The following is a 27,502-nucleotide window of genomic DNA, read 5'->3' on the forward strand; positions in this document are numbered from 1 at the left end:
GAAGAGTTGGCTGAGCCTGAGAAGAAAAGCAGCCGCATAGCCGCATGTCATGAGTGGGCGGGGCCAAATGGTATGGGGGCGGGGCCTTCTCTGCGCTCCGGGCCCCCCAGTGCCGCGGGCCCCATAGCAATGGCGTGGTCTGCCTCTATGGGTGGTACGCCACTGATTACGCAGGAGATGTATTGAAGCGGAGGGAGACGCTGTCCCGGCAGCAATGAACACACACATAATGTAAGTGCAATTAAAGATAGTGCTCTGCCAAAAATATGTAGAAAACCAGAACTGGAGAATAAAAAGCATGAACAATGACTGAGGAGTCACAACAAACATTGCCCTAGTGGTAGGACAAAACGGGGAAAGGGATATAAGTAAGGCACATGTATGCGCCTCGACATCAGTAGGGGGAAGAGTCCTGCCAAATGCCATAATAGAGAATAGTGAGGCTACTGCTCCATAGGGATAATAACCGATTTAACCCCCTTGGTGCGCTTTCTTCCTTCGCCTATTTTCCACCAGCTGCCACTCTCCAGATGTGTGATGACGTCTAGGAGCATCAGAGTCCTGTAAGGATTCCACTGTAATGTTCCAAGATGCAAGGGTCGCTTTGCCTTCAGCGACTGATCGGATCACCACAAAAGAGCCATCCTTGTGAATCAAAAGCTTGACGGGGAATCCCGATCTATAAGCAATGGAGTGTGCTCTCAAAGCGGTTGTAATAGGGGCAAGAGACTTTCGGAGTTGCAGTGTCGCCGCAGAAAGGTCCACAAAAAGTTTTACCTCAGCATATGGGGCAGGTAGAACTTCCAATTTCCTCGCAGCAGTGAGGACTTGTTCCTTAATGTGGAAAAAATGCACCCTAGCCAGTACATCTCTTGGGACGTCGTCCGGTAGGTGTTTGGGCTTAACAATTCTGTGTGCCCTGTCAATTATAAGGTCACGATCAGCACATCTGGGTAGAAGCATTTTTATCATCTTCTGAATATAGACTGTCAGCTCAGATGCAGTAACATCTTCTGGGACCCCCCGCAATTTGAGGTTGTTCCGGCGGGAACGGTCCTCCAGATCTGCTATTTTTGCTTTGAGCTGGGTGACCTCTTCTGAGAGAAGCTCAAGGGAATCTATGAGCGTATTATGGAAGGTAGCAAATTCTCCCATTTTAGTTTCCACATGTTCCATTTTATCTCCCAGCTCCCTAACAGTGGTCTGGATCGGTACGATCGACCTCGAGATCTGCGCCGTTATGAAGTGGTGAAACGCCAGCAACATGTCCTTTATCAGGGTTCCTGAAGCGGGTTGGTCTGTCGTTTGCAGGCCCTGTAACGCTTCATGTATGGAGGGCATGCCCGGCTGGCCCGTAGGGGAAGCTGTGCACTCACTGGAGTCACGGGGACCATGATGTCTCGGTCTCTGCTTGTCCGGACTAGCTGTCGGTGAGGCCTGTATGTCTGCGCTCCCGGGACACGCGGGAAGAATCCCCTCTGCCATCTGCTGAGGTCTGGGTGAAGTCGCTGCAGGAGGAGACTCCGCTAGAGAGGTGCTGGAGGGAGACTTGTTCTGCGGGAGGTAGGCAGGTGAGCGCGGGCCCGCTGATGATGAAGAGCTAGAGCCAGGCGTGCTCCGTGTGCCGTTTTCTCCGGCGCCATCTTTGATTTTCTCATGGGCGAAGAAAAAGTCCAGTTTTCCCTGTTGCTTCAAGCTTTTCCTGCCTCTGGTCATCATGGAGGCATGTAGGGAGCTTAGAGAGATGAATCAATATCAGTTTGGTGGATATTGGTGGGGTTTAGCAGGTCTGAGACGCTTCGGTGGAGCAGGAGCTCAGATTCAGGCTGCCATCTCACTCGGCTGCTTGGCCACACCCCTATAGTAGTTTTTCTTCACAGTGCCAGAAGACAAAAGCATTGCTGTGTGCAATTTCTTAAAGATCTCTGTTGCAGCACATGCAGCAGCATCACCCAGTCCAATGGGGAAATAGAAGTGGCCAACAGCTGGCACAACAAGTGTCTTCCTTCTCCCTCTGTGGAGGTCCTATTGACACCTCTACAATTGTGTTGGTCTCATTCCCACACCAGGTGCTTATCCACCTCGTCTATCTCCTTCTCAATGGACATCATCCATGCACAACAGCAGCAAGGCATAGTGTCACTGCCACTCCCCCTCCTATCATATGTGCAAAGTGAAGTGTTACTGCTGATCGTCCTGGGCAAGAGTAGCCACTGGTGGAGCAGTAGGATAAGGATGATGATGATGACACTGACCATGATGACCAATCACCTCAGTGGGTCCTCGGGCATGCTGGCCAGCATGGCAAGCTGTATGCTTGCTTGCTTATGTACAGACAAGCATTTCATTCACATGAAGCAGTCTGATAATTACTGTATAGCCATGCTTTTTGATCCTCGCTATCAAAGTAAAATGAGGGAATGTTTTTCTCTTGCTGAAAGGGAGGCCAAATTACTTTATTACCAGGACACACTGTGTATGCTACGCTACTTGTTGCAGCTTTCATCCGCCTGCCTCCTGCATGTCTGGGACCCCTCTCCAACCCCGCAGTCATCCAGCTCCTGCTGTCCCTGCTACCACAAGCAGCAGAGGTTGCATCAGCCAGTGTACAAAACATTACTTTTATAAAAATGAATGAGGCATGGATCCGAGAGGATTTCTATACTTCGGCAGAGGCCAATGAATAGTATGCCCTGGCTGATGGCACCCCATCATACTGCTGTCTGCCTGCCTACAATCATGATTAGTAGCTGCTGCTGCTCCTACCACCTCAGCTACTAATCCGCTACTGATACTTTGCTTACCTATACTGCCACTACTATTGCTGCTACATAGTTGTCACTACTACCCCTAAACATCTACTGTCTAGTCTGTTTCATGCTGTGGTGTTAATGCTATCACAATTATTGCAGCCACATGCCACTATACCTCTACCCATTTAATATCTATAAAGTAACATTTCTGCTTACAATTAAAAGAGAGAATATTTGCAGGCTTGTTCATAATAAGCCACTCTTTCTTCTGACAATTAACACGTGTATATGCTCACCGCACATAGTAGCCGGCCTGCCCACATCACATGATCGCAATGTAGCGGTCATGTGACTCCAGTCTGCTGGCCAGATCTTATGTATCTATGCATTTAGTTCCCAAAAAAACACTCATAATACAAGTATCAATTTACCAATCTGCTATTCGCACTAGCTAAGGTTATATATACTGTTTACTTGATATTTTGACATGCTGATGGAATATATGATAGTACACCTGGGGCTAGCCCCTCCCAGCTGTGGGCAGCTCCCAGGTAATCCGTTTTTTGGCGTTTTTTTCTGTCTATATAAACCCATAACTACCACTAGATATTGTGACCATATGCTAACCTGATGAAGGGGACAGTTTGAGCCCCGAAACGCGTTGTTCTATGCATAATTACTTATTATGTAAATAAAGAAGATTCACCAACAGAGACTCATTGGAACCAGTGATTTTGCGCCTGATCAGAATTTTCTCCTACTATAAATATAGGTAGGCATTCTACCCCCATTAAGGTATAATTTTTGGATGCTTGTGAATAACAAGCCACTTTTTCTTCTCACAGCTGACAACTAACACTTTTGTGTGTATAAATATGGGCAGGCATTTTACCCCATTAAGGCATAATTTTTAGAAGCTTGTGCAGAACAAATCACTTTTTCTTCTGACATTAACATGTGTGTATAAACAGGGGAAGGGATGTGTTCCCTGAGCCATAATTTTTGGATGCTTGGTGTCAACAGGCTACAGTTTTTTTCCCTACAACACACTGTGTTTAAATACCATCTACCTCCAATATGGGACAATTCTTGGAAGCCTATTAATATGAAAACGCATTACACATACAAACAGTAAAGTGTGTTTTTAAACATACTATTTGTTAACACAGTCAAACATTGTTTGCTATTGCTGTCCTTCAGCACTTAATTGGGGGTGGGGTTAGAGAAAGAGCGCAAATTAACAGTTTTTCGGGTCCGCATCCGAGCCGCAGTTTTTGCGGCTCGAGTGCGGACCCATTCACTTCAATGGGGTCGCAAAAGATGCGGACAGCACTCCGTGTGCTGTCCGCATCCGTTTCTCCGTTCCGAGGCCCCGCGAAAAAAATATAGCATGTCCTATTCTTGTCCGTTTTGCGGACAAGAATAGGCATGTCTTCAATGGGCCGCCTGTTCAGTTCCGCAAATTGCGGAAGGCACACGGGCGGCTTCCGTTTCTTGCGGATCCGCGGTTTGCGGTCCGCAAAAAACAGCATGGTCGTGTGAATGAGGCCTTAAGCTGCTAGTAAAAATTGACCACATCAATAGCACTTTTCATTACATTAAAAAATGAAATCAGTATTTTGTCACTCACTCTTTGCCATCTATGAGGATTCCTGCTGGACTCACAACCACATAGACATCATCAATTTTTGCTGTAAAGTATACTATGTTGCCTTCTCCTCCAGTAGATCTGTGTATGATGATGTGAAAGAAAGGAAATTCAGAGTGGCAGTCCATGGAGAAATCATATGCACATTGTCCTTCAAAATTGAAATTTCTGTCATCAAAGGTCTTAAAGTGATACATTCCCCACGTGCTGCAGTATTTTCTGGAATCCTTCGTTTTTTGAACTGTTTGAAAAAAAGAGAACAAAATTAAATATTACACTGGATAGCGAATAAATAGCATTACTTTATTAACCCTAGTGCAGCATCATACCTTTTTTTTTTGCAGAAGAGCTACAAAAACTCTAAACTTCAACTAGGCAAAGTTTAATCAGCTACAATCGTTCATGCCCATAAAGTTGTATTTTGTCAGTAGCATATCCCCTCTTTCTTCCCTTAAAGTGGTTATCCACTTTTTGCACAATTCTACCAAGGTTTTTTGGGTGCACTAAAAATAACAATGTGTCCTTATTCTACAGGTCAATACGATTATGTTGATACCAAATTTGTATAGTCTTTGTTTTATTAATTGAAAAAAATAAAATAAAAGCTTTGAAAAACATCTAAATATTCTTTGCATCTCTATTTTCTGACAGACATAACTTTTTTATATTTCGGTCTACAGAGCTGGGTTTTTTTCATGACAAACTGAAGTTTTTATTGGTACCATTTTTGGGGTAGGGACAACTTTTTTATCACTATTATTCAATCTTCAATTCTTTTTAGGGGGAACAAGGTGATTAAAAATGGTGAATTGTGTAATTCTATTTTCCATTACAGCATTCACATATTGTTTTAATATTTCAATAGTTAAGACATTTTTCGACACAGCAATAAATGTATTTTTTTTTTTCATTTTTTAGATATTTTTATATGTAAAATGGGAAAAGGGGGCTAACCTGCAATATTCTGATCGCTTGTGCCATAGACCATAATAGAGAACTACAGTATTATGGTCCATGTGATATCCATCGCCGATCCCGATCTTAAACAGCTGGCATACACCATGTATGGAGCAGGCTCAGCACAGAAGCCGGCTCCATATGAGCCCTTACGCATAATGATGCACATGTACGGCATTATGCACTAAGGGGTTAACAGACAAATGTGCTGCCGACAAACATTTTTAAGACTGCATAAAATATGCAATTATCCAACAAACAAGCATTTTGCTCATTTGTCAGGTGATGGGCGGCAGGTTTACACAGAGCAGTGATCATTTTCAAGGGATTGGCAGCATGTTCACATGGCAGGGAGCAATAATTCAGCGAAAAAGAATGTTCACATGAACAATCATTCCAGATCACTGAACCATGTTAAAGGGCACTTAGAGATACAATGAAGCTCATAGTTTGAAACAATGTCCTATAAAACAAAAAGGTTAAATGTTATATTTTTAAAAGCAAAATATTGAAATACTTAATACTGAAAATATGTATATTTTATGGAAATAAAATATTTTAGAATAAAAGAAAAGAAAAGAATAAAGTGTAACTTTCATTTCACCTTTTTTAATGCATAGGGACTGTGATTGTGATTGCTTTTGTAATATACATTATTAGGGAATTATGAAAACTTTTATTAGAAAACTGCTTATAAAGTGTCCCCTCTAACTAAAAATTGCTAAGGATACTTTGTCTTCAGTGTTCTACTGATAACTGTAAGATACAGAGGCAGGCTTCTCAGCTTTCAAAAGAATGCAGGATTTTGAGATACTTTGTCAGGAGTTGTTTGTGCTATAAGATAACCTCCAGTGGTTGTTGTAAACTGCTGAGGCTTGCATTTCATAATAACCTATTGAATATGTTTAATAAGAAATTAAGAATCCTTAATGAAATTCATAGAAAAGTAAGGGTGGACATATCTGTGAGTAGGAAAAATAACGTATGCAGAGATAGTATTGTTATATTTATGTTTTTTATAGTAATTAAACTAAAATGTGAAATATCATAAACATGATAAACTAAACCTGTGATAGAAGAGGCTGGTGGCCACCACTGCTCCGCGCCTGCCTCTGTCCCAGCGGCGCCAAGCAGTTTACTGCTCCCCTTTTCTTACCTGCAGGCCCGAACCCCAGGTTAGCTTCGTGCCTCAATGCAGGCTGTGGCTAGTGATGAGTGGCAGGGGCTATATTCGAATTTCACAAATATTTGGGCGAATATTCGTCATATATTTGCGAATTCATAAATTCAAGATTATTTTCTTGATTGCAAAGAAAATCGGCAATGTTATATTTGCGTAATGCACATGAAGTACAGGCGTGGGTCACTTTTGCTACATTTTTCAAGCTGCTAGAAGTTTCCTGAGACTGGAGAAAATGGTTGGCACAGCAGAACATTAAAAATTGCTTTATATACAGTTAGAGTGCTCCAATATATTCGCGATTGTGCTAATCGGCACTAATGATGCAAATATTTTGGCGCAATACGTGAAACTTCAAATTTTAGCAGGTCTGCATGTATGTATGGACAGCAGAACCTATCACACAAAGCTAACACCCTGCACTGCAACAGCTACACTATATCACTATCTAACCTACACTGACTATCTCCCACTAACTATCTGTATTATATATATAAGCTAACTATCTACAGTATCTAATGTAGTGTGGAAAGCACAGAGCACAGCAATGACACTGCTGTCTCTCTCAGAACTTTAAAAAACAGCAGAAAATGGCTGCAGGGGAGATTCTTATATAGTAAGGGGTAGGCAGCTTTCCTATTGGTTGCTAGGGATGTTGCTAAGCTCAGACAAAGACATTGCAACCTTCTCATTGGCCCACAAGCAAGTGTAACATCCCAGAGTTATGTTACGAAACTCTTTTACCCCGCTACAACCTGTTCAGTTTAGTGTTTCTAAATAGTTTATTCCAGTTTAGCTCCCCCCTCTTTGAGCAGAGTGGGCTCGCCCATGTCCTGCCTCATGGGGAGAGAAGGAAGTTAGAGTTAGTGTTCCAGCCACCCCGGCTAGGGGAAGGCTGTGCTGGTAGGAGCTCCCAGTTCTAGGGATCCCAAACCAGAATCTTGTCTCGGCTGAGACCAAAGATCACCATTCCCAGCCTGAGCCTTCAGCCTCAGCTGGTGACAAGCAAGTAGCCACCTCCAGAACTCCAGGAAGAACCTTACCCTGTGAGCAAACTGTGAGTAACATCCAGAGACCAGGAGAAGCCAAATTCCTCCTGAGCTAGTCAGTCCCATACACAGCAGAAGATAGACAGAGCAGGAGGTACAGATTCCTGCCACATATTACAGAGCCATAAGCAGATGACTAATCCTGCAAGGGAGCTCCAGGCACATGATAGAAGCAGAAGATATAGTAATACCTGCCATACATTGCCAATACCTGCTGGGACCCAAGCTCTATTGGGTTGATATCTGGTGACTGTGGGGGCCATTTTAGTACAGTGAACTCATTGTCATGTTCAAGAAACCAATTTGAAATGATTCGAGCTTTGTGACATGGTGCATTATCCTGCTGGAAGTAGCCATCAAAGGATGGTTACATGTTCTCATTCTGTTTACGCCAAATTCGGACTCTACCATTTGAATGTCTCAACAGAAATCGAGACTCATCAGACCAGGCAACATTTTTCCAGTCTTCAACAGTCCAATTTTGGTGAGGTCGTGCAAATTGTAGCCTCTTTTTCCAATTTGTAGTGGAGATGAGTGGTACCCGGTGGGGTCTTCTGCTGTTGTAGCCCATCCGCCTCAAGGTTGTGCGTGTTGTGGCTTCACAAATGCTTTGCTGCATACCTCGGTTGTAACGAGTGATTATTTCAGTCAACGTTGCTCTTCTATCAGCTTGAATCAGTCGGCCCATTGTTCTCTGACCTCTATCATCCACAAGGCATTTTTGCCCACAGGACTGCCGCATACTGGATGTTTTTCCCTTTTCACACCATTCTTTGTAAACCCTAGAAATGGTTGTGCTTGAAAATCCCAGTAACTGAGCAGATTGTGAAATACTCAGACCGGCCCGTCTGGCACCAACAACCATGCCACGCTCAAAATTGCTTAAATCACCTTTCTTTCCCATTCTGACATTCAGTTTGGAGTTCAGGAGATTGTCTTGACCAGGACCACACCCCTAAATGCATTGAAGCAACTGCCATGTGATTGGCTGACTAGATAATTGCATTAATGAGAAATAGAACAGGTGTTCCTAATAATTCTTTAGGTGAGTGTATATTACAATACAAGATAAGAAAGCATGTTATGCAAAAAATATCAGAAATGTATTTTTCATTGATAAGTAGCCTTAATCTAGGTTGAAATTATAACATTCTTGACAATATATGGAGCTAACTGTGAGCACTATTGAAAAGGAATTAACTATTTAATCAGTTTTGCATTGTATAAAATATGTTCACCAAAGGTCAGATTCCCCTGACATACATGTATGGAATATGTAAAGGATGTGGAAGAGATGTACATGGAGCAGGCATGGCAAAAACCAAAATAGGGTCTTCTTGCTGGGTCTGAAAAATGCCACAACACCTTATCATCATCATCTCAGTGCAGAAGTGGCCAGCACCTGTAGTAAACTCCCATTCCCATGACTTTTTCTTTTAGAGCAGACTTGGAACATGACCCTAGGACTATTTTCAATTTTCTCACAGTCCATATGCCTTCACCTAATTGTAGGCTCCATAGTAATTAAATGGTCTGCTTCTATGTATGTATGCCCATGGGGTATGTCATAAAAGCCTAGTAAGAGGGGTAAGTGAGGTCTATTCTCTAAAATAAAACTAAATTACAGAGAAAGGGCAGTGGTCTTATTTTAAACCACATCTCACTCCGCTCCTATTATTTGTCTTAGACTACTTTCACACTTGCGTTTTTGCTGGATCCGGCAGGGTTCAGCAAAAACGCTTCCGTTACTGATAACACAACCTACAACCGTCTGCATCCATTATGAACGGATCCGGTTGTATTATCTTTAACATACCCAAGACTGATCTGTCATGAACACCATAGAAAGTCAATGGAGGACGGATCCGTTTTCTATTGTGTCAGAGAAAATGGATCCGTCCCCATTGACTTGCATTCTGGGTCTTGCTCCGCATCCCAGGACGGGATTGCTCTCCGGTATGAGAACGGAATGGAATGCATTTTGGAGCATTTTGTTCTGTTCAGTTGCGTTTTGTCCCCATTGACAATGAATGGGGACAAAACTGAAGCATTTTTTTCCGGTATTGAATTTGAGACCCTATGATGGATCTTAATTCCGGAAAATAGAAACGCTAGTGTGAAAGTAGCCTTACAAATTAGAAGTGAATTAATCTCTTTAATTCCATTTATTTATTACATACAATATCAAAAGAACTTTGTAGGAGGTTAAAATATGATACAGGTCAATTCTTTATCCTTGAACAACATATTTTTGGGGATTTGCTTAGATCAGAGGTCAGCAATAAAATTTATAAACACTTAGGGAGAGCAGAGCGTCTATTGTATTCTATTTGATGTATGGCCTGGATGTAGGTAATTACTCATGTCTGCAAGGAGGGTTAGATCAATATCCTCCTCGCCCTCTACGATAATCTTGAGCCAATTCCTTGTTATTTAGGCCCAAAGTCCAAATACACTGCGTGCTGAATTATTAGGCAAATGAGTATTTTGACCACATCATCCTCTTTATGCATGTTGTCTTACTCCAAGCTGTATAGGCTCGAAAGCCTACTACCAATTAAGCATATTAGGTGATGTGCATCTCTGTAATGAGAAGGGGTGTGGTCTAATGACATCAACACCCTATATTAGGTGTGCATAATTATTAGGCAACTTCCTTTCCTTTGGCAAAATGGGTCAAAAGAAGGACTTGACAGGCTCAGAAAAGTCAAAAATAGTGAGATATCTTGCAGAGGGATGCAGCACTCTTAAAATTGCAAAGCTTCTGAAGCGTGATCATCGAACAATCAAGCGTTTCATTCAAAATAGTCAACAGGGTCGCAAGAAGCGTGTGGAAAAACCAAGGCGCAAAATAACTGCCCATGAACTGAGAAAAGTCAAGCGTGCAGCTGCCAAGATGCCACTTGCCACCAGTTTGGCCATATTTCAGAGCTGCAACATCACTGGAGTGCCAAAAAGCACAAGGTGTGCAATACTCAGAGACATGGCCAAGGTAAGAAAGGTTGAAAGACGACCACCACTGAACAAAACACACAAGCTGAAACGTCAAGACTGGGCCAAGAAATATCTCAAGACTGATTTTTCTAAGGTTTTATGGACTGATGAAATGAGAGTGAGTCTTGATGGGCCAGATGGATGGGCCCGTGGCTGGATTGGTAAAGGGCAGAGAGCTCCAGTCCGACTCAGACGCCAGCAAGGTGGAGGTGGAGTACTGGTTTGGGCTGGTATCATCAAAGATGAGCTTGTGGGGCCTTTTCGGGTTGAGGATGGAGTCAAGCTCAACTCCCAGTCCTACTGCCAGGTTCTGGAAGACACCTTCTTCAAGCAGTGGTACAGGAAGAAGTCTGCATCCTTCAAGAAAAACATGATTTTCATGCAGGACAATGCTCCATCACACGCGTCCAAGTACTCCACAGCGTGGCTGGCAAGAAAGGGTATAAAAGAAGAAAATCTAATGACATGGCCTCCTTGTTCCCCTGATCTGAACCCCATTGAGAACCTGTGGTCCATCATCAAATGTGAGATTTACAAGGAGGGAAAACAGTACACCTCTCTGAACAGTGTCTGGGAGGCTGTGGTTGCTGCTGCACGCAATGTTGATGGTGAACAGATCAAAACACTGACAGAATCCATGGATGGCAGGCTTTTGAGTGTCCTTGCAAAGAAAGGTGGCTATATTGGTCACTGATTTGTTTTTGTTTTGTTTTTGAATGTCAGAAATGTATATTTGTGTGTGTTGAGATGTTATATTGGTTTCACTAGTAAAAATAAATAATTGAAATGGGTATATATTAGTTTTTTGTTAAGTTGCCTAATAATTATGGACAGTAATAGTCACCTGCACACACAGATATCCCCCTAAAATAGCTAAAACTAAAAACAAACTAAAAACTACTTCCAAAAATATTCAGCTTTGATATTAATGAGTTTTTTGGGTTCATTGAGAACATGGTTGTTGTTCAATAATAAAATTAATCCTCAAAAATACAACTTGCCTAATAATTCTGCACTCCCTGTAGATGACAGGATTTATTATTTAACCCCTTCCCGATATATGACATAATAGTACGTCATGGCGGCAAGTGACTTGCCGCATTTTAACGTACTTATACATCATGGTAATGCGCGGGCACCGGAGCGCCCCGATCACTGCAAGGGCCTGGCAGTCCCTGATAGCCAGGCCCCTGCTGTATCCACCGATATCACTGTAAAAGCTGATGCCGGCGGATTAACCCATTCTATGCCACGGTCAACGTTGACCGTGGAATAGAAGGTGCATGTGGCGGGTGAGGGAGCCCATCGGATACCCGATCTGCTGTGGCGGGGACCCAATGGGTGACAAGGCAGCCCTATGCCTTGCACAGGCTGCCCAATGCTTGCACAGCATCGGGACCTGCCTTCTACGGGGGCCGAGGAGATCCAGTCCCAGGCTGGGTCTGCTAGGCAAACTGTTAGTGTATTACTCAGTGTAATACACTAACAGCAAATGCATTACAATACAGATGTATTGTAATGCATTACAGAGGGGATCAGACCCTCCCAGAGTGGGACAAAAAAAAAAAAGAAATAAAAAGTGTTTGAATGAAAAAAAATAACGTTTAAAATAAAATAAAATAAAAAGACCCCTTTCCCCTGATTTTATAATAAAAAAAAGAACAAAAAAAGGAAAAACACACATATTAGGTATCACCGCATCCGTAATGACCGGCTCTATAAATATATCACATGATCCAGCAGTCTGATAAACACCATCAATTTTTTTATAAAAACTGTAAAAAAAAAAAGCCATTTTTGTCACCTTACATCACAAAAGGTGCAATACCAAGTGATCAAAAAGGCATAGGTCCCACAAAAAGGTACTAATAAAACCTTCACCTCATCCCACAAAAAATTAGCCCCTACATATGAAAATCGCAAAAAATAAATAAAATGTAGCTCTCAGAACATGGAGACATTAAAAAATCTTTTTTTTGCTTCAAAAATGCTATTATTGTGTTAAAGTGAAATAAATTTTTAAAAAAGTATACATATTAGGTATCGCTGCATCTGTAACTCTATAAAAATATCACATGACCTAACACCGTTAAAAAGATAAAATAAAAACAGTGCCAAAAAAAGCAATTTTTTGTCACCTTACATCACAAAAATTGCAACACCAAGCGATCAAAAAGGCATATGCCCCCAAATTAGTACAAATCAAACCGTCACCTCATCCCGCAACAAATGAGACTCTACCTAAGACAATCAGTCAAAAAATTTTGAAATCTATGGCTCTCAGAATATGGAGACACTAAAACATCATTTTTTTGGTTTCAAAAATGCTATTATTGTGTAAAACTTAAACAAATAAGAAAAAGTATACATTTTAGGTATTGCCATGTCCGTAACGATCTGCTCTATAAAAATGTCACATGACCTAACCCCTCAGGTGAATGCTGTAAAAATAAATAAATAAAAACTGAGCATAAACTACAAATTTTTTGGTCAACTTGCCCCATAAATTGTAATGATAAATGATCAAAAAATCATATGTACCCAAAAATGGTACCAATAAAATCTTCAACTCTACCTGCAAAAAACAAGCCGCTGCACAAGATAATCGGAAGAAAAATAAAAAGAAATGGCGTTCGAAAAAGGAGACACAAAAACTTTTTTTTTTTGGAAAATGCTTAATTATGTAAAAATGAAACAAATAAACAAAGAAAGTAGACATATTTGATATCATTGCGTCCGTAACAACCTGCTCTATAAAATTTCAGATGAATGTTGTAAAAAATAAAAAATAAAATAATTATATACTGCTGTCATATTCTGATAGTAAAAAAACACCCTTTTTGGGCAAAATACTTAATATTGCAGCCTTTGCTGCATCTGACATTGTGAGATACACCCTTTACATACTGTTGTTCTATTCTGCTATTAAAAAAACACCCATTTTGGGTAAAAAACTTAATTTTGCAGCCTTTGCTGCATATGTCATTTGTGAGATACACCCTTTAGATACTGTGGTTCTATTCTGCTATTAATGAAACACCTATTTTGGGCAAAAATCTTAAATTGCGTCCTAGTCTGCATCTGTACGTGTAAGATACACCCTTAACATACTGTGGTTCTATTCTGCTATTAGAAAAACACCAATTTTGGGCAAAAATCTTAAATTTGCGGCCTAGTCTGCATCTGTATGTGTGAGATACACCCTTTACATACTGTGGTTCTATTCTGCTGTTAGAAAAACACCCATTTTGGGCAAAAATCTTTAGTTGCGGCCTAGTCTGCATCTTTATGTGTGAGATACACCCTTTACATACTGTGGTTCTATTCTGCTATTAATAAAACAACCATTTTGGGCAAAAATCTTTAATTGCGGCCTAGTCTGCATCTGTACGTGTGAGATACACCCTTTACATACTGTGGTTCTATTCTGCTATTAATAAAACACCCATTTTGGGCAAAAATCTTAAATTGCGGCCTAGTCTGCATCTGTACATGTGAGATACACACTTTAGATACTGTGGTTCTATTCTGCTATTAAAAAAAAAAAAAAAAAAAACCATTTTGGGCAAAAAACAAAATTTTGCAGCCTTTGCTGCATATGTCATTGTGAGATACACCCTTTAGGTACTGTGGTTCTATTCTGCTATTATAAAAACAACCATTTTGGGCAAAAATCTTTAATTGCGGCCTAGTCTGCATCTGTACGTGTGAGATACACCCTTTACATACTGTGGTTCTATTCTGCTATTAATAAAACACCCATTTTGGGCAAAAATCTTTAATTGCGGCCTAGTCTGCATCTGTACGTGTGAGATACACCCTTTACATACTGTGGTTCTATTATGCTATTAGAAAAACACCCATTTGGGCAAAAATCTTTAATTGCGGCCTAGTCTGCATCTGTACGTGTGAGATACACCCTTTACATTCTGCTATTAATAAAACATTCATTTTGGCAAAAATCTTTAATTGCGGCCTAGTCTGCATCTGTACGTGTGAGATACACCCTTTACAGACTGTGGTTCTATTCTGCTATTAATGAAACACCTATTTTGGGCAAAAATCTTTAATTGCAGGCTAGTCTTCATCTGTACGTGTGAGATACACACTTTAGATACTGTGGTTCTATTCTGCTATTAAATAAACACCCATTTTGTGCAGAAAACTTAATTTTGCAGCCTTTGCTGCATATGTCATTGTGAGATACACCCTTTAGATACTGTGGTTCTATTCTGCTATTAATGAAACACCTATTTCGGGCAAAAATCTTTACGTCTGCATCTGTACGTGTGAGATGCACCCTTTACATACTGTGGTTCTGTTCAGGTGCGTACATAGAAATCACTGGGCTTCATAGCAAGAATCTGAATTGGGCCCCCTAACCCAACCCACTACCCACCCCTGGCCCGTCCCACCTCCTGTCCTGGCTCCTCCCATGCCACACCCCCATTAAAGAATCCCTAATACCCCCCAAAATGCCCAGGGGGGAAGGAGTAGTAGAGCAGCTGTCCACTATGAGCCCTCCAAACCCTTAATGCCCCCAAAATGCTCAGGACAGTGTGCTTTCCTTCTACTCCTCTCCCCCTGGGCATTTTGGGGGGCATCAGGGGTTGGGGGGCTCATAGAGGACTCGGGGGGGTGGAGGCTCATAGAGGACAGTGTGCTTTCCTCCTACTCCCCCCCACCCGGACAGTTTGGAGAAATGGGGGCATCAGGGGTTGGGAGGCTCATAGAGGACTCGGGGGGTGTGCAGGCTCATACAGGACAGAGTAGAAGGAAAACAGACTGTCCTCTATGAGCCCCCCCTCCCTATGAGTTCTCTTGCTGCCTGGCAGTGGCAGGCAATGCTGCATTAATCTATCCCTTCCCGTTCCCATACTCAACAACAAACCAACCACAGCACACTAAGCAATCAATAGACGGTGACCACCGTCCGGGACTCCGTGTCCAGTCAGGAGCAGTTGGGTGGGCGGGTGGGCAGGCGGACCTTCAGTCTGGGGCTGGGCTCGGTGCAGGGTGCGCAGCCTACTTCACTCGCTCAGGTCAGAGAATGAATGGATTTAAGCGGCGCCCGCTCCTGCTGCCTGCAAACACTGGCCAATCAGCAGCTGCCTCTTTGTGCTGCTGACTTGTCCTGATTGGCCAGTGTGAAAAGAGAACACGCCCGCAGCCTGGCCGGGAGAATCAAGTTCATGCAATTAGGTAGGTTAATACAAGACATGCGGGGGGAGGGGGCGGGGCGCTGATCAAAATCAAAGGCAAGTGCCGCGGGCCCGCCGCGCCTGCGCCACAGTGTGTGTAGTGTACTACTAGCCCTGGCTAAAATAAATGGATGGGGCGGGGCCTTCACTGCGCTGCGGGCCCCCCTGCGCTGCGGGCCCCTTAGCAACAGCGTGGTCTGCCTATATTGGCGATACGCCACTGGTTCTATTCTTCTATTAATAAAACACCCATTTTGGGCAAAAATCTTTAATTGTGGCCTAGTCTGCGTATGTCATTGTGAGATACACACTTTAGATACTGTGGTTCTATTCTGCTATTAGAAAAACACTCATTTTGTGCAAAAATCTTGAATTGCGGCCTAGTTTACATCTGTACGTGTGAGATACACCCTATAGATACTGTTGTTCTATTCTGCTATTAAAAAAACACCCATTTAGGGCAAGATACTAAATTTGAGAAATATGAGGAGAGAGTCAAATAAGGGACGTGGCCCGGTCGTGGTGCTGCTGGTGGAGCTCCTGTTGCAGGGAGAGGACGTGGTCGATATGTACCAGCTACACGCACAAGTGAAATACCTTCCTCAGGTGCGAGTAGGCGACAGAACCTGCAGCGGTATTTGGTCGGGCCTAATGCGGCTCTACGAATGGTGGGTGGCTGACAGTGTCTTCAGTTCCTTCACATTGTCTCCCACCCAGTCTCCTGCTGAAAGATCAGAGTTGGCACCTGCAGCCGATGTCCATCAGTCTTTCACCTCACCCCCTTGCAAATCAGCCAAGCAGTCTGAGCCACAAGTCATGCAGCAGTCTCTTCTGCTTTTTGATGACTCTGTTAGCAGGTTTTCCAGGGCCATCCACCTAGCCCTGCCCCAGAAGTGGAAGAGATTGAGTGCACCGATGCCCAACCACTTATCTTTCAAGATGAGTACATGGAAGGACCATCGCAGCACGTTTCGGACGATGACGAAACACAGGAGGTGCCAACTGCTGGGGCTTTCGAAAGTGTGCAGACTGACAAGGAGGGCAGGCGTGAAGACTGGGTGGAAGATAATGTGGAGGACGATGAGGTCCTCGACCCCACATGGAATCAAGGTCATGCGAGTGACCTGTATAGTTCGAAGGAAAAGGAGGTGGTCGCACAGAACCACCAGCACAGCAGAAGAGGGAGCAGGGTGCAAAAGCGGAGCGGCCATCCCCTAGACAGTACGCCTGATACTGCCCACAGCAGCAAGGGACCGAGCACACCAAAGCCAGCTCCAAGGAGTTGCCTGGCGTGGCAGTTCTTCAGACAATGTTCTGACGACAAGACACGAGTGGGTTGCATGCTGTCCAATCAGAGCCGAAAGCGAGGCATAAATGTTCTCAACCTGAGCACAACCTGCATGATCAGGCATCTAAGTGCAAAGCATGAGCTGCAGTGGAGTAGACACCTCAAAAACCAAGAAAGGTCTCTGGCTCCTCCTGCTTCCTCTTCTGCTGCAGTCTCTGCCTCTTCATCCACCTCTGGAGTGACAGTGCCACCTGCCACCCCGCAAACAGAGGATCTGCCAGCAACACCACTATCTGGGTCACCAAGCATCTTTACAATGTCCCACAGAAGCGTTCAGCTCTCCATCTCCCAAACACTGGAGCGGAAGAGGAAGTTCCCCCCTACCCACCCGCGATCACTGGCCCTGAATGCTAGTCTTTTAAAATTACTGGCCTTTGAAATGCTGTCATTCCGTCTGGTGGAGACGGAGAGTTTTAAAAGACTTATGACGGTGGCTGTCCCACAGTGCGTCGTGCCCAGCCGCCACTACTTTTCCAGGCGTGCCATCCCTTTCCTGCACAACCAAGTGGGGGACAAAATCATATGTGCACTGCGCAACGCCATCTGTGACAAGGTGCACCTCACTATGGATACGTGGACCAGTAAGCACGGTCAGGGACGTTATATCTCCATAACAGCACACTGGGTAAATGCAGTGGCAGCTGGGCCTGAGGCGGATAGCAGTTTGCCGCAAGTCCTTCCACCACCGAGGATTGCAGGGCGCCTAAGTTTGCCTTCTTTTGCTTCCTCCTCCTACTCAGTTTCCTCATCCTCTACCGGCTCCTCATCCGGTCAGCGTAATACCTTCACCACCAACTTCAGCACAGCCAGGGGCAAACGACAGTAGGCATTTTTAAAACATATCTGTTTGGGGGACAAACCCCACACCGCGCAGGAGCTGTGGACGGGCCTTGAACAACAGACCGATAAGTGGTTTGTGCCAGTGACCCTCAAGCCCAGCCTGGTGGTGTGCCATAATAGGCAAAATCTCGTAGCAGCTCTGGGACTAGCCGGTTTGACGCATATCCCTTGCCTGGCGCATGTGCTGAATTTGGTGGTGCAGAGATTCCTTAAAAATTACCCCGATATGTCATTGCTGCTGCATAAAGTGCGCGCTTTCGGCGTTCTCACCCTGCTGCTCCTCGCCTGTCAACTGATAATGATGACACAAGTAATATAAGTGACGCATGTGCGGCGGCCGATAGCAACTTAGAGAGGGAGGCTGCCATGTCGAGGTCTTGCCAAATTGACGTAGTTATGGGTAGCAACCAGACGATAATTGTACCTGAGTGGTGAGACGCCAGCCTAGTGTCTGAGACCCATATTCAGACAGCGGTAGATGACCTGACCTGTCAGTACAGCTGCAATCAGGAAGATGATTTCTCTCTCTCCACACGGTCCCTAGATACGATAGAGAAGGAACAGAAGTTTGGCCAGCTTCTGGCTGAAGAGAAATACATATCAGCTCGGTATGCCGAAGAACGTGACCGAGCGGAAGCTGATGCTCAGGGGAAAGAGTCCAAGGCCCTCTCCTTGGCTAGAGCCCTTGAAGAAGCACTTGAGGAGCATGCTGAATTTGAGAGGCTGAAAAAGCAACTCAGAGCTGAGATAGATGATCTTGTGAGCTCAAAGGATGACGTCGGGAAGAACGTCTATGAGTTGGAGAAGTCTAAGTTAGAGCCTAGTAAGAATGGGTCTGGAGATGGTGGCACTGCGGTGCTGGCTGTGGCAGAGAAGATTGAAGATGCTTCTACTGAACCAGTTGATGGGGTTGATGTGGATGCCAAAGACCACAGACCCGGGTAGAGTGTAGCCTACAAGGCCTTCCAAATAGCCAGCAGCCTGCTGGGGAAGAAGTACGAGGAGGTGAACGATCCGGGCTATTACGATGGGCTGTCTCTCCTGACTCCTCCCCAAAAGGAGACCAGTATCCTGGGTGAGCCTATGGAGAAAATACCAGAAGACGACGAGTCTAGTGAAGACCCCGGTGTCCCCAGTACCTCCAACCGTGATGAGAAAGAGGAGGAGGGGTTCAGATTGGAAGTATATGATTCTGTGTCTGAGAAGGATGAGAAAGCTAACAGAGTGAAGGAAGACTCCAAAGGAGACTCAAAGGCTGAAGAAGCTAAGGCCGATGAGTTGGAGCGGGAGAAATCCCCAGGTGCTGCAGAGACCAAAGTGAAGACAAAGGGAGCGGCAGCTGAATTGTAAAAAGCCACTAAAGAAGCAGAGGTCTCTGAAACTGCCACCGTAGCTGGGGTAACTACGGCTGGAAAGAAGGAAGAAGTGACCCAGATGCGCGTAGAAGAAGCGAGCAGGGGCAAGCATGCTCTGCTGAAGGAAACCTGCAAAGCAAAGGAGAAAGTGTCAAGACATGAGGCGCATGTGCGGGAGCCAGAGGATCAAAAGAGAGGGAGATTCAAAGAGTGCGAGAGCGCATCATTATCACCTGCAAAAGAGTAGAAAAAGAGTACCTGGCCATGAGATGGGCACATGAGGCCTTTAGGCAGTTTAGACTGGGCAAGATGTTAGTTTTGGTGATAAACCAAGCTCTGCTGGCATGGGTCTGGCAGAACAAAGGGAAGGTACGTGTCACCGAGGTTCCTGACCTCGGTGAAATAAGAACCGGTAATTATCTGCAGCAGCTAGTGCTCGCTGACACTGTGTTACTTAGTGTGGCTGTAAAGCCAATCTGGGCTGGTTCTTATTGGGAGCAGCCAAAGAGCAGGGTGGGTGGCTGTTCCCCACGTCCAGGCCAGGTGGATACCCTCTCACCAGCCTCCCGTGGTTATGCAGGTGTTCACCCTCATGGGCTTGAACAAAGGGGGGGGGTAATGTGAGGCAGTGACAGGTCTCACGCAGGGTAGAGGCAAGGAAGGGGTGGATAGTTCGGTCCACACCCCTATTTCACCACAGGCGAGACCAGCTGGAGGTAATCAGGCTGGCACAAAGCACCTCCCAGGGTGTCAGCAAGGGGGGAGTGTGTTGCCTGTGGACAGAGGCCTGGAGGCTCTGTCAGTGTGGTCCAAGCCAGGAGGGCTGAGAGACCACGATTTCCCAAGAGACACTGGACTGGAGACAGTGGGCGTACTGTGCTCTGTACAGCCAGGAGGCTGTGGGAAATTGGCTGAGAAAGCCGCATGTGTTCACAGGGTGTGAACAGGGACTTAGGTGAGTCAGGAATATTACAGTATGTTTAGTTAGAGCCTGGACGAGCGAGTGTTTATTATTTTGTATTATTGTTTATGTTTATGCGGATGTGCCGCAATAAAGCACCGTGTTTGGATCTGAAACTTGGTGTCCTGAAGATATCTATGAGACTGACCCCTGAAAGAGAGCTGATCCCCCTAATATATATATATATATATATATACAGTACAGACCAAAAGTTTGGACACACCTTCTCATTCAAAGAGTTTTCTTTATTTTCATGACTATGAAAATTGTAGATTCACACTGAAGGCATCAAAACTATGAATTAACACATGTGGAATTATATACATAACAAACAAGTGTGAAACAACTGAAAATATGTCATATTCTAGGTTCTTCAAAGTAGCCACCTTTTGCTTTGATTACTGCTTTGCACACTCTTGGCATTTTCTTGACATGTGTTAATTCATAGTTTTGATGCCTTCAGTGTGAATCGCCATGAAAATAAAGAAAACTCTTTGAATGAGAAGGTGTGTCCAAACTTTTGATCTGTACTTTATATATATATATATATATATATATATATATATATATATGAGAGAGAGAGAGTGTTACAGTTTGTTACAGAATAGCCACGTGTGTAGCCACTTGAAAATAAATCCTCATTTGCATTTTCTTTGACAGGAGTGCTTGCATTTACTTATATGTACAGTAGATGGAGAGATAGATAGATAGTAGAGATGAGCGAATTTGTTAAAAGTTCAATTCGGCTGATTTGCCGAATTTCGCAAAAAAATTAGCTTCGTGACTAATTACTATTTTTTATATTTTTTTAGATTAAATTTTTATTGTTTTTTCCAACAAACAAACAGGGGTGACAAGGTACCAAGGTATAGGCACGCAGGCCTAGCTGCTTACAAAGAACAAAAAAAAATATATATTTTGCGATTGAGCAAATGATACAGTAAAGATTCAAGATTCACATTATGAGCATCCAAAACATCCAAAAGACAAGTAAGGCTATGTTATGAAAGAGACAATAGCATTAAAATGTGCGAAGGCAGCGAGTAGGAGACCAGGAGTTCGTCCCACTATTGGGGATTTCTGAAATTCGACCAAGGGAGCCATTTTTTGAGGAATGTCGTGAGATCTCATTTCCCAAGAAGAGAGTTCTTCGAACCTATGGATTTGGTCCATTTTTTGGATCCAATCATCCATGGTTGGAGCCTGAGATTGGAGCCAATGCTTGGGAAGCAAAAGGCGGGCAGCCATTAGCATTTGCGAAAAAACGTATGGTGGTTTCGCCATCTGATCATCAGGGGAGAGGGATAAGAGAGCGAGCAGAGGGGAAGGCGGTATAGAGGTCCCACAGATCCTGTTTGAGCTGGCAAAAATCTCCACCCACCATCTGTGTATGTTGGGGCAGGTCCACCAAATGTGAAAGAAAGTTCCTTTTTCCCCACAGTGCCTCCAGCAGACGTCCGAAGCAGATTCTGAGTATAGTGATGTTTTGTCAGGCGTGTTATACCATCTGGTAAGAATCTTATAGCTATTTTCCTGGATTCGAACGCAGCGGGAGGCACTATGAGGAGAGCTCAAGAGACCGGGTAGGCTATTAAACGGGAAAACTATATTAAGGTCTTTTTCCCAGCAACTCACAAATGATGGTTTGGCAAGCATAGGCGGTAAGCGCAACTTACTATAAATCAATGATATTAATTTCCTAGGTGTGGGGTGAAGAGAGATAATCGACTCCAACCAAACTACAGGGCGCGATAAGTCTCCTATATTAATATGTTGTTTCAAGTAAGCTCTTACTGTAGGTATGCAATGGTGAAGATATCGCACGGGTGAGGGTTTAGGATTGTGTTTGTTGCTTGAGGATCCAACCATTCACCCAAAGGAAGTACCAGAGTGTTAATGTATATGGATGAAGACTTAAGTGCTTGAGAGGTCGCAGATTTTATAAGGGGGGGGGCTGTGTCGATTATGTCTTTCACTGTCAGAAGAGGGGAAGGATATGGTATAGAGCAGTGTGAGGAAGAAAGCCATTTCCAAGCCTCTAGCGTGGCTTTTATTATTGGGTAATGAGAGAATTGTCCTGGAAAAACTGTTTGAGAGCCTAGGAGCAGTGCTCTGGGGGAATTCTTCAAAATATCCACCTCCATCTCCACTAAGAGGGAGGCGGGGAAGGGCACAGCCAGGCGACCACTCGGGCCAGAAGGATAGCCCTACCATAGATTTCAGGGTTGGGCAGACCGATCCCTCCCGCATTTCTAGGCTTGGTGAGTAGGGAAAGCGAAAGTCTCGCTCTCCTACCGTTCCAGATAAATGTTCTGAACTTTTTAGTGATTTGGTTATAGTATTGTTTAGGAACTGGGATAGGTAACACCTGTTGTAAGTAGGTAAGGCGAGGGAGGATTAAGGATGCAAGGAGATTCTTGCGGCCAAACCAGGAGAGGGTTGGGTTGGAATGTGCCAAATTGTCGATGGCCTCAAAAATTGACTTTCTGAGGGGGATATAGTTGAGAGAAAAAAGGTCATGTATATTAGAGCGCAACTTAACTCCCAAGTATGTAATTGTTGTTGAGGACCAATTAAATGGTGAGTCTACCATCAGCAGGTTCTTTGTGGATTGGGATATTCCCATACATAGTACCAGGGATTTGCCAGCGTTGATTTTGAAATCTGAGGCTAGGCTAAAACTATTAAGGTGACTCTGAATCCGTGGAAGGGAGACTTTAGGGTTAGTCGTCATCATTAGGACATCGTCAGCAAAAGCTGCAACTTTCTGTTCCCTGCCTCCCAAACATAGACCCGAAATCTCCCTGTCGAGCCTTATGTTAGCAAGGAGGGGTTCTAGTGCTAAAATGAAAAGGAGAGGTGAGAGGGGGCAACCTTGTCTAGTCCCATTGCTTATCGAGAATGGAACAGAGAGGTTTCCGTTGACTTGTACCCTTGCTGACGCTTGTTCATACATGGCGAAAGTTGCCTATACAAAGGGACCAGGAAGGCCAAACCTCACCAGAGTATGTTTTAGGTATTGCCAATTTACCCTATCGAATGCTTTCTCCGCCTAATTACTATTTTTTTGTAAGTAGCGGGTTCAATGACAGGGAGCTGCGATAGCGCCGCCCCGGTCATTGTACTCCTCAGATGTCGCATTCATACATGATCGCGGCATCTGAGTGTAAAATTAACAATAACCAAAAAAAATTCAATCAAACATACTGTCTCAATTTTCTCGCGACAGGCCGGCTGCCGCCATTTTGCTTGATGGCCTCAGCCGAAATCCTGTGCGGCACAACGAGATTATGTCATCACGCCGGCTGGCGGGGTGACGTATGACATCATCACGTTGACAGCTTGATGATGTAATCTCGCGCCGCACAGAACTTTGGCTTCAAGCAAGATGGAGGCTGGTGACCCGTCGCGAGCAAATGGAGGAGGTAAGTTTTAGTTTTTTAGTTTTTTATACTATTTCAGGTTAAATGGATTCGCTGACACGAAGCACAAGGAAATTCGGCTTCTAGGCGAATCAAATTTATTCGATTCGCTTATCTCTAATAGATAGATATACAGTCAGGTCCATAAATATTGGGAAATCAACACAATTCTAACATTTTTGGCTCTATACACCACCACAATGGATTTGAAATGAAATTAACAAGATGTGCTTTAACTGCAGACTGTCAGCTTTAATTTGAGGGAATTTACATCCAAATCAGGTGAACGGTGTAGGAATTACAACAGTTTGCATATGTGCCTCCCACTTGTTAAGGGACCAAAAGTAATGGGCCAATTGTCTTCTCAGCTGTCCCATGGCCAGGTGTGTGTTATTCCCTCATTATCCTACTTACAATGAGCAGATAAAAGGTCCAGAGTTCATTTCAAGTGTGCTATTTGCATTTGGAATCTGTTGCTGTCAACTCTCAAGATGAGATCCAAAGAGCTGTTCACTATTAGTGAAGCAAGCCATCATTAGGCTGAAAAAACAAAACAAACCCATCAGAGAAATGGCAAAAACATTAGGCGTTGCCAAAACAACTGTTTGGAACATTCTTAAAAAGGAACGCACCGGTGAGCTCAGCAACACCAAAAGACCCGGAGGACCACGGAAAACAACTGTGGTGGATGACCAAAGAATTCTTTCCCTGGTGAAGAAAACACCCTTCACAACAGTTGGCTAGATCAAGAACACTCTCCAGGAGGTAGGTGTATGTGTGTCAAAGTCAACAATCAAGAGAAGACATCACCAGAGTGAATACAGAGGGTTCACCACAAGATGTAAACCATTGATGAGCCTCAAAAACAGGAAGGCCAGATTAGAGTTTGCCAAACGACATCTAAAAAAAAGCCTTCACAGTTCTGGAACAACATCCTATGGACAGATAAGACCAAGATAAACTTGTACCTGAGTGATGGGAAGAGAAGAGTATGGAGAAGGAAAGGAACTGCTCATGATCCTAAGCATACCACCTTATCAGTGAAGCATGGTGGTGGTAGTGTCATGGCGTGGGCATGTATGGCTGCCAATGGAAGTGGTTCTCTTGTATTTATTGATGATGTGACTGCTGACAAACACAGCAAGATGAATTCTGAAGAGTTTCGGGCAATATTATCTGCTCATATTCAGCCAAATGCTTCAGAGCTCATTGGACGGCGCTTCACAGTGCAGGTGGACAATGACCCAAAGCATACTGCAAAAGCAACCAAAGAGTTTTTTTAAGGGAAAGAAGTGGAATGCTATGCAACGGCCAAGTCAATCACCTGACCTGAATCCAATTGAGCATGCATTTCACTTGCTAAAGACAAAACTGAACGGAAAATGCCCCAAGAACAAGCAGGAACCAAAGATAGTTGCAGTAGAGGCCTGGCACAGCATCACCAGGGATGAAACCCAGCGTCTGGTAAATATCTATGCGTTCCAGACTTCAGGCTGTAATTGACTGCAAAGGATTTGCAACCAAGTATTAAAAAGTGAAAGTTTGATTTATGATTATTATTCTGCCCCATTACATTAACAAGTGGGAGGCACATATGCAAACTGTTGTAATTCCTACACCGTTCACCTGATTTGGATGTAAATACCCTCAAATTAAAGCTGACAGTCTGCAGTTAAAGCACATCTTGTTTGTTTCATTTCAAATCCATTGTAGTGGAGTATAGAGCCAAAAATTTTAGAATTGTGTCGATGTCCCAATATTTATGGACCTGACTGTAGATATGTACATATATATATTTTGGGGTATAAACCCTATTTTATTTACCCATTAATTACACAGAGTGCCAAAAGATATCCATTGAATTGACATAGGTGCATACATAAATTTACGTGGTGCTTGTACGAAAGAAAAAAAAAGCTATCACATGGTTGTTGTCATCACTGCCAGATTCACGTTTTATACACATTCATCCAAATTATGCCCCGCAGATACGGTATTACAAGTACAGTTTTCCATCATTAGCCAGAGCAGCCGAGATGTCTAGAGAGATAAGTGGAGAATGTAGTGCCGCTGATCTTTTTCTGTATAATCAGCATGTTATAAGATCTAGAAACACTGATTATACAACAGACATGAGTTTGACAGTCAGTGAGAGAAAATGTCTGTTGTGATGGAAACGTTCTCCATCAGTCAGATCTTTCTCTCTAGTGATTGGCACTATTACTGAAGCCTGTAAGACTGTGCTCACATCACATTTGGTCTTACATTTAAGGCTACTTTCACATCTGTGTTTTCCTTTCCAGTATTGAGATCCATCACAGGATCTCATTACTGGAGGAAATGCTTCAGTTTTATCCCCATTCATTGTCAATGGGGACAAAACTGAACTGAACGGAGTGCACCAGATTGCATTCTGTTCTGTTTGGTTGAGTTCCCATGACGCACACAAACGTGCTGCAAGCAGCGTTTTTGAGTGCGTCTTAGGATACGGAGCAAGACCAATCCATCATGACTCACAATGTATGTCATTGGTGCCGGATCCGTTTTCTCAAACACAAAAGAAAATAGATCCATCGCCAATTGATTTACAATGGTTTTAATGCCAGATTCGTCTTGGCTATTTTAGAGATAATACACATGGATGGGTTCATAACGAATGCAGACGGTTGTATTATCCTAATGGGTGCATTTTTGCTGATCCATGACGTATCCAGCAAAAACACAGATGTGAAAGTAGCCTAACATTTATAAATGACATATATATTAAACAGATGCCTCAGACAGATGTCATACAGTGGCATCCATCACCATAGGGTTCCATTGCAAAAAAAAAAAATGTATATGTTAATATATATATATTTTATTTACAGTATACCGTATTTTTCGCCCTATAAGACGCACTCCCCCCCCCCCCAAAAGTGGGAGGAAAATGGCAGTGCATCTTATGGGGCGAATGCTGCCATTTTTACACTGATACACCGCCGACCGCAAGCTGCACAGCGCGGCCGGTGTGTGTATCAGCGAGGAGGGAGGAGGGGCTGGGGGCCGGCCATTAGTTTTGTAATGGCAGCGGGGCCCAGTGCAGTCACTGTATTCTATTGCACCGGGCCCCGCTCACTGTACTAATGCTATCTACTGTAACTGCAAGCAGGCAATGGTTAACTATAGATATGTTCGATCCAGCACTGAGCAGTCTGTACTTATGATCATAGCAGGCTGGAGGCAGGGCGGGCGGGCACTGGCAGCGTAACTTCCTACGTCACGTGCCTGCTCCGCCCACTTTATGAATGAAGCGGGCGACGCAGGCACGTGACATAGGAAGTTACACTGCCAGTGTCCGCCCGCCCTGCCTCCAGCCTCCAGCCTGCTATGATCGTAAGTACAGGCTGCTCAGTGCTGGATCGAACATATCTATAGTTAACTATTGCCTGTCTGCAGTTACAGTAGATAGCATTAGTACAGTGAGCGGGGCCCGGTGCAATGGAATACAATGACTGCACTGGGCCCCTGCTGCCATTTAAAAACTAGTGTAGATGCCAGCCCCCACCTCCTGTACAGTATTGGCTGTGGCTGACACTGTTATGGGGGAGGGGTCTGTAGATGTCAAATAGCATAAGATGCTATTTATCTGTCATCCACAGATCCCCTCCCATAGCAGTGTCATGCCATCCACAGATGCCCCCATAACAGTGTCAGCCACAGGCCCCGATAACAGTGTCAGCCACAGGCCCCCATAACAGTGTCAGCCACAGGCCCCCATAACAGTGTCAGCCACAGGCCCCCATAACAGTGTC

General features: G+C 44.0%; 1 protein-coding gene across 1 annotated transcript in view; it reads right to left on the reverse strand.

Moving 5' to 3' along the window:
• LOC120980023 (mucin-5B-like) overlaps positions 1-27,502 on the reverse strand; it is a 175,892-nt gene that overhangs the window by 124,499 nt on the left and 23,891 nt on the right. The window contains exon 2 of the mRNA XM_040408888.1: positions 4,384-4,642. Coding sequence (XP_040264822.1) covers positions 4,384-4,642 — 259 coding nt within the window. The remainder of the gene's footprint in view (positions 1-4,383; positions 4,643-27,502) is intronic.

This window comes from Bufo bufo, chromosome 10 (assembly GCF_905171765.1).
Source record: "Bufo bufo chromosome 10, aBufBuf1.1, whole genome shotgun sequence".
Classification (NCBI taxonomy): Eukaryota; Metazoa; Chordata; class Amphibia; order Anura; family Bufonidae; genus Bufo; species Bufo bufo.